At 42.4% G+C, this 12,609-nt stretch overlaps 1 protein-coding gene across 2 annotated transcripts in view; it reads right to left on the reverse strand.

The window, feature by feature from the left end:
* The window catches only part of MCC (MCC regulator of WNT signaling pathway), a 1,047,208-nt gene that overhangs the window by 187,488 nt on the left and 847,111 nt on the right, over positions 1 to 12,609 (reverse strand). For both annotated transcript variants that reach the window (XM_044064211.1, XM_044064210.1), the window contains exon 12: positions 8,838 to 9,021. In XM_044064211.1, the coding sequence (XP_043920146.1) occupies positions 8,838 to 9,021 (184 nt within the window). The remainder of the gene's footprint in view (positions 1 to 8,837; positions 9,022 to 12,609) is intronic.

Raw genomic sequence — 12,609 nt, forward strand, 5'->3', positions numbered from 1 at the left:
ATTCTGGTCCTGCAGGCAACATGTAAGGGCATGTGGGTGCCTCCACATTCACACACCTAAACATGTGTGTCATACAGAACTCCTCAGTGTGTGTGGCGTATCTTAGGTGGAATACCTGTATGTGGCCCACCCCTGGATATGCCTTGGGTACAATAAATAATGCACTACTTTTCCCCTTCCATGATAGGTACTACAAACATTGCACGGGTGCTGTAGGTACATTATAAGGTCGGTGATATCTGTGCATATACACCAGGTCTGGGATGGGATATCTGTGTATATACACCAGGCCTGGGATGGGATATCTGTGCACAGATACCTGCACACTCCCTAAACAGCAACCTATATAACTACTCTCAACTCATCAACTCCTCTACCAGGCCCTCTAAGGACTTCATCACTGGCAGTATACTAGACTGGAACTCTTCCCGACTCCCTCAGCGACCACCTTCCCATCTTTGCTAGGCGTCTTCCTTATCCCTTACAAGTAACTTATAATTACATCAATACCAAAGAAACTTCAAACCAAAAGCCTTCTCTGACTCCCTAAAATCACTTAACTGGTACCCTCTAAAAACTCTACCCCTGGAAAATGCAATCGCACACTAATGCAACTTTCCTAAAACTACTAGATAGTCATGCTTTTATAAAAACCTAAAGAATAAGAAACAAAACCACCCCCTGGCTAACAAAAAACACAATAACTGCCATGCGACTTAGAGACAAAGTCTGGGCATATTACCAAAGGAACAAAACTCCTTCTACCCTCTACGAGTACAAAACTCTTTGCAACTCAGTTAAAAAGCTCATCAAAGCAGACCGTCAAAGGTACTTCTCCTTACTTCAAAGCAACCATAAAACCAACCCACAAAAGTTCTGGAAAGGTATCACTACCCTCCTAAAACCTGGTACAACTGAAAACCCAAGCCCAGGCCCAAATGTACAAGACATAGATCTAGCCACCCAGTTCAACTCTTTTTTTCATAAACTCTATTTCCAAACTAACCTCTTCCTTCTCTAATAACACTCCACCTCCTACTTCCACATCTCCTCTCCCATCACCCCCTCCACCTCCAGTCTCTCATTCCCCATCCTCTCAACCCTCACCATTCTCCATAAAACCCATCCCTACTTCTACCATAAAAAAACTCTTGCAGAAGCTAAAACAATGCACCAATGCCCCTGATAACATTCCCTCATACTTCCTCAGCATAGCTGCCGAAGCCATTGCCTTCCCAATCAGTAACCTAATCAACCGCGCTATCCAAGAAGGTCTTGTTCCCAAACTCTGGAAAAAGGCTTTCATCATTCCCCTGCACAAAGGAGGTAACAATACTAACATAATCAATTTCCGGCCCATCGCCATCCTCTCTCCCATCTCAAAACTCCTAGAGAAATGTATCCATCTTCAACTCTTTCCCTACCTCTTAGACAGCAACTTATTAACTCCCACCCAACACGGATTCAGACCCAATCACAGCACTATGACCACCCTCCTATCTTTCCTAGAAACTGTGAATAAAGCTAGAGACTCTGGCTTTACTGTATCTACCATCCTACTTGATCTCTCTAAGGCCTTTGACACTACCTCTCATAACCTACTCCTTACTAAACTTCTTCTTCTTCTTCTTCTTTCGGCTTTTTCCCGGTTAGGCCACAGCCTGATCACCTCACCTTGTCCCTGTGAATGGAAGTTTTTTTTTACGGGTGTCGAGCCGCCCAGCCCCCCACCACAACACAGAGAAGGCACAACCACACGCCCACCTAGACCGCCAGTTATTGTCCACCAATCCACCCACATTGGGCATGTTTGGGAGAGGGGAGAGACCGAGGACCACCAGAAACCCCCCACCCAGCGCAGACAGGGAGGACCAGCCAGAAGGCACCCCAGCCGAGGATCTAACTAGAGAACCTCTTGCCAGAGGCAGCTATGCTAACCACTGCCCCTTCTCTAACCTAAACCTATTACCTTCATCTCTCAACTGGTTCACCAGCTATCTCTCCAACAGGCAAGAAGCTGTCAAGTGGAAAAAAGCCACCTCCTCTTTCCTTTACACCCCCAGAGGTGTCCCACAGGGTTCCATATTGGGTCCCCTCCTCTTCAATATATTCATAAATGATTTTTTCCGCTCAATTCCTTATGCTAACATTATTCAATATGTGGACGATTCTACAATCATCTGTGCTGCCTCATCCATCCAGACTCTCTTAAAGCTGACTCAAGATGCCTTCTCTACTACAGAACAGTGGATGAAAGACAATCATCTAGCACTCAATATGGCAAAAAACAAACTTATGATATTTACCCCCTCTAAAACCAACACCATTGATAGAAAACTATTCTCCATCACCAGCCAAAATAACACACCTCTTGCACTGGTATCTAAAACCAAACTACTAGGAGTCCAGATCGATGACCAGCTTAAATTCAATTCCCATCTACAACTAAACATAAGAAAACCACCAAAAACTTGGCATGCTCTTCCGACACAATCAACACCTCACTACAGCTACTAAGCTCACTCGCTCTACTACATTTCTCATACCTTCCCTTCCCTCCTTTATGGTGCCCCTCTCCTAACAAACCTACAAACATCTTTCAAAACAAAACTGCCCTCTTGTTATAATAAAATTGCCAGATTCGCCACTAGCAACAAATCATCAACCCATCACTGTGCACCTCTCCACAAACTAAACTGGCTAGAGCATCCCAACTACCTCTCCTATACTCAGCTCACCTATGCAGACAAACTCATTTTCCACCCCTCCCTCTGTCCCTCCCTCTCCTCTACTTTAAAATGCACCAACCACAAAGACTCCAAAGATCTAGCAATCAAAACCTAATAGAAGTGTACAAACCCCTTCGCCCCCCAGGACAAAACCTCCTGTCCTTTTCCCTAGCACACCTATGGAACTCCCTCCCTCCATTCGTACCATCATTAACCTCCCGTCCTTTAAAAAAATCGCTTCACTCACATCTAACATCCACATGGGAATGTTCCTTCTCCCACCTCTCGTAGCCTATCCTCCACTTCCTACAGCCATCTATCTCATATATTCCAGACAACTTTATATTTGCATCTAGCAAATCCTAAGCCTAGTGCAATTAACTTCTTATTATCCTCTAATCCTATTTCATCTTAAGAAACCGTATATTTACTACAGCAATGTTCTCCTTCTACTACATGTAACAAAATAGAACCAGAAATAGGTAAATTGTAAATTGCTGTAATCTTTGTGTTGGAGCTTTTCTCCCCAGGACTCCATTGAAAACGGGCTCTTTTGGCCCAATGGACTATCATGGTTAACCAACAGCAAATAAATAAAAATAAAAACATTAAATACAGCAGGCCTGGGATGGGATATCTGTGTATATACACCAGGCCTGGGAACATGCATCAGTGGGTTTACAGGTTTACTATGTCCATCCTCAATGGACCAACTGAGTGTCCATGACTGTTTCATCCCTCATGAAAGACAGAGCTCTAGCATGATGCATCAAGGAGTGCAATACTTTGCTCATTTTTCTGCAGAGGGATGCTTAACAGTATTTAACTTGATTTTTGGCTACTGACAAGTGTTTCTTGAACATGGCTGGCTGCTTCTAAAGGCAGGAGTAGCTATCCATGTGAATGTGATGTACAGAATTTCATTGTACAACTGCAATGGTGTTCATGTCCTAAATGTGTTGTATAATCTTCTTCTCACTGCGTCTCCTGATGGCAGGTCCAGTTAAGACAGAGGAAGGGGTGCAGCCACGCTGACTTCAGTCTCTGTCAGCTGCTACAGGTCTTATTTTTCTGGGGCCCTCATTGTCTGCTTCCTGGTGGGGACCGACGGCTCCTTTCTTGAAGATGACCTGGGGGGCCCTGATGATCTTGTCTGTTTATTATGAGGGGAATTGATGAAGATGAACAAAGAAAAGGGGTCATATGTGGTAAACCGATACATCAGCACATGGCTGCTGGGATGCACAAGAAACTGGATGGTATCAGGAACATGGAGAGCCTTCTGTAACATATTGGAGAGTTGTTTGACTGGTGGGTCATAGCCATCAAACCTCCAGGGGAGCAATCAGCCTAAGACATTAGCCACCTGGGTTTGTAATGTTTTGGCATGTTGCCATCTGGGTTGTTCTGACAGTTAGCCATGCCAACAGCCAATCCTATCCCCTTCCTAGGGTTATTCCTCCTGTGTGTTCCTCTATACCTTGTTCACGGTCCAGCACTTTCCACCACCAGTTGTTTATTCTCTGTGACCTTCCACTATCCACCCCAACTTCTGTTTGTGTACCACCTCTGACCGTGTATACCATGCTTGCCTGTTTACAGTTAATACCTGACCCTTCTCCCTCTGTTCCAGGCAAAACTATTCCTAAATACCTTCCCCACCTACCATTCTCATCTGATAATGAAAGCATATCTCTATCCCCAAAACATACCCCTCTTCTAACCCCCACCACACACACACACACACACACACACACACACACACACACACACACACACACACACACACACACGTGTGCATATAAATATATTTACACACATATGTATATATAGGCTCATAGGTTGGTACTAGGCTATCGGCCCTAAGGCCTATGCAAGCCTAGCCATAACAATTCCCTGGAAATTTTTTCCCACAATATTTACTTCTCTGGGCCCCTGTCTATCAGGGCGACTGACATGATCCCCGGGGTGAATTTCCTATCTCCCATTCAATCATAACTTATATATATATATATATATATATATATATATATATATATAATCTCATATATAAGATACGTATATACACACATGTATATATGTATATAGATTTATGTGTGTGCGTGTATATATGTATACAGATATGATACATGGTCAAACTAGTGTCTTCAGAGTCTGTTTTATCAAACAAATCTGTTCAGGAAATGGACTTTTCAAAAAGAAAAAAACTTTTTTTTTTTTTTTACAAGAGTCAAGTCCCTTCCTCCAGTACACCACTTTAGTACTTAAATATGCTAACTCTGAAGATCACACAATACCAGACAAAGGGGAAAATCCTGTATCTCTGCTATTCTGCTATCTTGCAAAAATACTGGTCTATCCCTCATTCTGTTCATAAAGTATTTTGTTCGATGAGTTTACTCAACTTAGAATACATTTGAACAGAATAAATACTCGATTATGCAGAGTGTAGCCATACCATGGCCACTTTGGTGTATATGCTAGTGGTGCTGCTATTTGCTGTGCCTTGCCACACTGCCCTAATTGTCACTTTGCAAATGGCGGTCACTATGTGCTGCAGCATTGCTTATAACCGCGCACACTACTGCCATTATAAATGAATAATTCTGTCATGATGTTATACACGCTCTGAATTTCTGATCCTTCTCTGGTACGCTTATCCCATGCCTGTTATCACTACTTGCATGCTTCAAGTAGATTTTAGTTCTGTATGCCAGGACTACCCCTTGCCTGTTACAGCCATAATTTATTAGTTTTTGGATGCTTTGAACAGTAAGCTCCCTCAGAATTGATGCTGCACTAGTCTATTAATTAAGACTATTGCTGTTCACACAGCGTGATCCTTCTCCCTGGTCTGTCATGTGACTAGGGCAGCAGGATACCCTCTTACCCGTCTTGCATCCACTTGCTGCCCATTCAGCTGGCAGACTCTCTTTTAACTTTTGGTGGTGGCACAGAATCTACCTCAGGCAATGAGCTTATCCCAGATATTCAGTTCACATTTCTGTGGCAACAGTTTGCCAAATATGAACCAGCATAGTTTGTTTCATCTAATCTACTGGTCAAACCATTCACCACAGCCATGACTCCTGCTGGAGTGTATCGCAATCTTCCCTGATCTTGGTCAATGAAACAGAAGGCACTGTTTAAAATAACTGATTCAAGTTATTAATTTCCTAATACTAATGCTGGTCCTGTGAAGGTAGCATCGTTCAACTGTACAGAAATCTTACCACCTCAGATCATTGGACAGTGGTTCAGCTACGCAATAAATGAAGCAAAATAACCCACATATAAAAAACAAAACAAAAAAGCAGTAATAAAATCTCTGTAAAGTAGTGGCAAACCATGGACAGACGGCAATTATTACTACTACAATGATTAAAAAAGTATTAAAATTAGTACTTATGCCTCTTGTAAGCCTAATGTAGCTTGTAGCAAACTCTTACTATGTTAACTGCTGCATTAGACTTGTAATTAAATCTCCCAACTCCACTGTTGCCTCGTGTGTATTTAGATGCGTGTACAGGGGTGTATACATACATCCCCATCTCTTGCACAGTTTACATTTTTTATACTTGCTCTCTATTTTCTAAACAAATTTGTTGCCCTCCTGAAAATGCACACTTCCATTTCATGGTGCTGGCACAGATGCATTAAAATTAATGCAAGTATCCATTTCCACTATAGTATATTCTCCAGCAAAACGGAGCTTATACAATGGCTGTCTTTTCCATTTCTGTAGGGCTGCAAGATCAGGTTTCAGGTATGGGCTAAGTCATACATTATGAGCCTGTCTGGAATGTTGGATGATTTTTAATTATCAGCAGGGGAATAAAGTGATTTCAGCATATTCAACAGTTTCCATCAGTGATAACACCCAGCATGACTCTCTGCCTTTGAAAATGGAAAGCCAAGAATACAAATAAACTTATTTTACAATCTATCAATGGTCTGTAAGCATAGAATGAGTGTTGCCTCTCTTAAAATATTTCATTCCTTACAGTGTATGAATCACAACAAGATGTCTTTAGAGAAAATAGAGCAGGAATGAATCAACAGTTCACTTCTGAACACAAACACTGTCCTAGTGCTTCAACTTCCCCTAAGTCAGATATCGAATGACAACAATCTGTGTGCTGCCCACAGTCAGAAACACTGCCGTCTGCAAAGAATTTATGTGCTGATGACACATGTTATTATCCAGATTAAGAATGTTTATCTGTAACAGGAATTTGGGACAGAGGAAATTGCACAATGTTGCTATAGCAAGGTAGAATCTGTACTCAAAGGCTAGCCCTTGACTGACTGTGAACATCAGAGCTAGGATATATGGCAAAACTACACCAAAATTTAGCATACGTCCACCTTTGTGAAATGTTTAAAAGCTAACAATCCTCGCTAGAGCCTGACATTCACTTGTAAAGTAGCAGCTTAGCACGGGACAGTCTTCTTACTTCTTAAAACATTCTAAATATGTTACGTTAGGAGTAATAAGAAAACAGTATCTGGTTTGTATGTGAAGGTAATTCTTGAAATTCAATAACACACTTTTTCACCAACAGCGCAAACTATACAACAGCTGGAATGTACACACACTAAAGAGGATCATAGTGTGAAAAGACAGCCTCATAAGCGGTATCTTGAGCTATCAAAAATAAAGGAGTAGGACTTGTGGAGAACAAGTTTTCTTCACTAAGAGAAGCTGGGAAAGTTATGGCCTTGGGGTGGAGCAAAAAGCTGCATGAAAAATAGCTTGTATTCAGGATGTTAAAGGGACATTACAGGCTTGGGTATTAATGCTGCATGTGCCCTGATATCCCTGCATAATATTTCTTAAAGAAATCAAAAGGAAAAAGCCATGAGACCAAGATGAGAAGAGCAGCTCCCTTCTCAGCTCCAAATTCTGACAAGCTGAAGCGTGAATTTCATATGTACCGCACCTGGGTTTAGGAGACCTCACCACCTCAGCTGAGGAGTGCAGGCAGAGGTAAGTCAAATGGATGCTGTCTTTCACTTTAGGGGCACCAATTCCTGGAAGGACATTAGCTCAAGCTGGAAGTCTACTCTTAAAACTACAAAACATACACTGTAGATGCAAAATTACATTGTCTTCTGTCTGTAAATGGTATCCAAGTCACTCACTAGTCCTTCCAGGTTATTTACCTTAGGACACCTAAGCTTACACATGCTGTTCTGCAAGTCAATTGCCCTAATCTTGAGAACCAAAACTTATGGTTTTGGTGACAACTCCGCTATATAAAAGCAGAGACACTTCTAAAGTCAATGGAGCTGTTCTGCCTGCAGGTACCAGGTGGGAGAAATGTGAAGTTGCAACAATATTACCTGTCTGTGACCACCACAAAGCTAAATTCTGAACATGGCTGATAAACCCACAGTAAAACACTGAAGTATCAGAGAAAACAGTGCATTTAAACAAAGTGAAGGTCTATAACCAGAACACATTATTCTAGTTATAGAACATTGTCAGGAGAATGAAAACTGACAAGAAACTCCTGTGTTGTGATGATCAGGTTATAACAATACAAAAAAATCAAAGCAAAACAACAAAATCTAAAGCTATAGTTATTATACCATCCTGTATAATTCTACAAAGACTAACTGGGATACAAACATTTGAAATATTACTTATATTACTTTTGTAAAACACACACACACACACACACACTTACAATAGCACTTTATATACAGCAGGAGTCACTTATGTTTGCTAATATTTAACCCTTTGGATATGTGGCACCTGGCTACATGAGAGTCATAACTTCCTGACCTCCTCCCTTGGGCTCCAAGGGCCCTTCAGTACTGTAGCGGTAAATCTGCAAGTCTAAGTATACAAAAAACTACTCACAGCTTGTCTGAAGACAATGAAAATGAAACTTCTGCTCCTTGTTAATTAGCAAGGGCCCCACCAGTATTGGAAGCTTTTAATAAATAAGGTAGCTCATTAGTTTACTTAGTACTAGTTAGAATGTTTACTTTGACACTTTGACAGCAATGCATAAATCAAACCCTAAAGAAAAACATTCTGAGGATGCCTGCCAAATTCCAAAAATGGAAAGCAAGGACATATTAACAGTGCTCAGTTACCTTGTATGACTGTTTGAGGACAAGCTCTCCCATGGCTGAACACTGCACCCTGCTACTGCATACACACCCCCACAGCTGCCATCCAGCTTCATGAGTAGTGCCTTTGCTGCATTTTCTGCGGTCTTCCTGCAGTCATGAGCTCTCTTAAGCATTTGGGTGATATTCTCATCTCCTGTCTGATCACCTGCAATAAACAGAGGAAAAGTTACAACAGATTTTTCTGACTATTTACTACACTGCAGACACACTGCAGTTAATCATGACTTAGGTTATGCCTCTGTAAACTATTGCCACAGCTGCTATAGCAATGAGGAGAGATCACACATTTGTGGGGAACAAATCTGCTTGCAGAACTCTGTATGCAGAAAAGTCTTTGTGCAAGTAAACGCAGTGGTGTCAGTGCTTTAGTTAACCTTACCCTGACCAATGCATTCATTTAGATTTATGCACTTCAAAGAAACTAAACAGCGAATAAACATTTACCCCAGTCCAAACAAGATATTTAGACAAACTATAAACAATTAAAATTACCATACATATGTCAATCAAAAATGAATTATACTTGCTTTCTGAATAAAACAGATGAAAAAGACATTTTTAATTCACATTTTTATTAACCAACTAGATAAACTATGTCTTCTGACAGTTCTGCCTTTTTAGAATAACTGTAATAAGAATTTGACAAAGCCACTGATGCAAGTTCCCACAGTATGGTCTAATATTCACTTCAACATGAAATAGTTGATTTATTTTAACCCCATTCTCCAACACACACACACACACACACACACACACACACACACACACACACACACACACACACACACACACACACCTGCATAAAACATCGCGCCTGTTTAAAAAAAATGAGACTAGGGTGGTTATTAAAGCCAATTACCTTTTGCCACATGCAAGGCCACTGTGCTTGTTCAGGTAACCAGAGGTGCATCATACTCTAGTAAACAAGTCAAAGTAGACAGAAATGTATGTGTCGTGGCATGTGCAACCCCCCCCCCCCCAAAAAAAAAAAAAAGAAATCACACTACCACCTTATTCAACAGTGATGAAAAGGTCACGGCAAGCTTAAACTTGAAAACTTCCACAAACTCTCCCACTGAAAATAAACATGCAGTCGAAGGATGTAAAAATAACGGTGCATTAAGGCAGCTAATGGTCAGCCTGGGATATTCAAGTAGGAAGAGAAACAAAGACTGAAATAAGTAAACTGAAAGACTGCCTCCACAAGAAACACAAGGCTAACAGCAATAGGGTATTTTAGTCAGTTACAAGTTTTAATGGGTTACCATATTACCATATTTTAAGGAGAAAAACAGAAAAGGTGGATGCTTTACAGTATGTGGTATAATATTTAGCCAAATATATAAAAGAGACTGCAATGAAATGAACAAAGAGTAAGAATAAATGTCCTGCCTATGTCCCTCAGTTTGTTACATTTTCTTTACAGAAAAAATATTTACATAACAGTTATAAATGTAGATGTTCGAGTGTATTCACTGTTGCAGTCATCACACTTGGGTTATCTGCCAGCAGGTAGCCCTCAGTCAGCCCGAATACCAGAGACTTAGTATTTCTGCGTCGGTTGCTCTCGCTTCAGGACTGATGTCAAGTCATCAGGGGTATAAAAACAGGCAGCCAATGCCATTACATCAGTTTTTCTTGACCCAAATGTCAGGAGCCCCCAAATAGGGAGCTAAGTTATGGTGGAAAAAACACCATCAGTAAAAAGTAAATACCAAATATCCCTGTAAGGAGTGAGTAAGAGAAATAGAGAAGGAGAGAGAGAGAGAGAGAGACAAGGGGGCTGGAGGGTGGGAAACCAGGACTGCACATGATCACACTTGAACATCTACATTTATGATAAGTGTACACAACTGTACTATGTTCTTCATGTTTCACTGTTGCAGTCATCAGGTTGATTCCCAAAGCTGAGGAATGGGTGGAGGCAGTCAAGAAGAGTTGGGGCTGGCTAGTATCCCCTACAAGACTGCTGTTGCAAAGCCCGCCCTGGATTTGGAAAAGATAGGCAGGTGGTAATGCTTAGTGAAGGTATGAACAGAACTCCAAGTTGCAGCTTCCAGAATGTCCCTGGTAGTGACTCCCCTGAGGAATGCTGTAGACGATGAAGTTGCCCTAGTGGAATGCATTCTGACCCCCCGGGGGGGGGGTCCCATGGTGTTTGTAACAGAAATGGATACAGTGTGCTAGCCATTTGGAAATGGTTTGTTTTTATATGGCCTTGCCCTCTGCCCTCTTGCAAAGCTGACTAGTAACTGGTCAGACTTCTTGAAGGGCTTACTCCTATCAATGTAGAATCTGAGCTGTCTGTGCATGTCTAAGGAGTGTAGGATCCTTTCCCCCTTATTTTGAGGATTAGGGAAAAAGGTGGGCAAATAGACAGATTTGTTGAGAGCCACACTACTTTAGGCATAAAAGTAGGGTTAAGTCCTGAGGGAGACCCTGTCAGCATAAAAAATAATGAAGGGTTCCACAGCCATAAGTGCTTGTAGCTCAGACACTCTTCTGGCTGAAGTGATGGCCAGAAGCAAGGCTATTTTCCAAGAGAGGAATTTTAACTCTGCTAATGCTGCAGGCTCAAAGGGGGGGGGGGGGGGGTAGCATGAATGTTTCCAGCACAAAGTTAAGGTCCCAAGCAGGGATAGGGGCTCTTCTTGGTGGCCTTAAGTTGTTAGCCCCTCTCAGTAACTGCTTGATGAGAGGGTGAGAGAAGAGAGGTGGCTCAGTGCTGTAATGAGCAGAGATGGCAGAGGCATGGATCTTAATGGAGGAGAAGGAGAGGCCTCTGTGGAGTAGGTCTGCTAGGTAATCCAGGCTGAGAGGTAAGGAGGGCTGTGCTGTATCTGCTCCTTTAGTGTGAATCCAGGAACAATACCTTTTTCACTTGTCAGCGTAGGATTTCCTAGTACTGGGTCTTCCGGCTTCATGAATGACATCCAGCACCTGCTTGCTTAGGCTGGCTACTGGAGGAGAATTCAAGGAATAATCCAGGCTGCAAGGTTCAGGGTTTGCAGTTGCGGATGCAAGATCTGTCCCTCCTGCTGAGTGAGGAAGGTTGGGATCTGGGGCAGGTGCCATGGTGGCACTGGTGACAGACTGCGCAGTAGTGGGTACTAGTGTTGGCATGGCCAGTCTGGGGCAATCAGGATTGCCCTTGGTCCTTCCTGTCTTACCTTGAGTAGAACTCTTGTAAGAGGAGGCAGAGGGGGAAATGCATAGATTGAGAGGTTTATCCACTGGAAGGATAGGGCATCTATTTTCCAGGCCTTGCTGTGAGGTACCCTGGTGCAGAATTTGCTGAGCTGGTGATTGTAGGGGGGAGGCAAATAGGTCCACCGTCGGGGTACCCCATTTCTGGGTTAGAAGACTGAAGGTGTTGAAGTCTAATTGCCACTCGTGTGGGTCTAGGAGATTTCTGCTTAAGTCATCTGTCAGAGAATTTTGTTTGCCTGGCAGGAATTGAGCTTGTAGGTGAATATGCATAGCCAAGGCAGTGTTCCACAGGGTCATGGCTAGCCTGCATAGTGGGTAAGAGTGGGTTCCCCCCTGCTTGTTGATGTACTACATCACTGTGGTGTTGTCTTTTTTTATTAGAAGGGGCCCTGGAGACAGGAGGGATCTGAAAGCTGTCAGAGCATGCTGAAAAGCTAGCATCTCTTTTTGGCTGATGTGCAGATGAATTTGGTTTGGGGTCCAGTAGCCATGAATGCACCTGCCATCCAGATGTGCCCCCAGG

The sequence above is a fragment of the Protopterus annectens genome, chromosome 2.part2 (assembly GCF_019279795.1).
Source record: "Protopterus annectens isolate FY-2018-M chromosome 2.part2, PAN1.0, whole genome shotgun sequence".
NCBI classification, from domain to species: Eukaryota; Metazoa; Chordata; order Ceratodontiformes; family Protopteridae; genus Protopterus; species Protopterus annectens.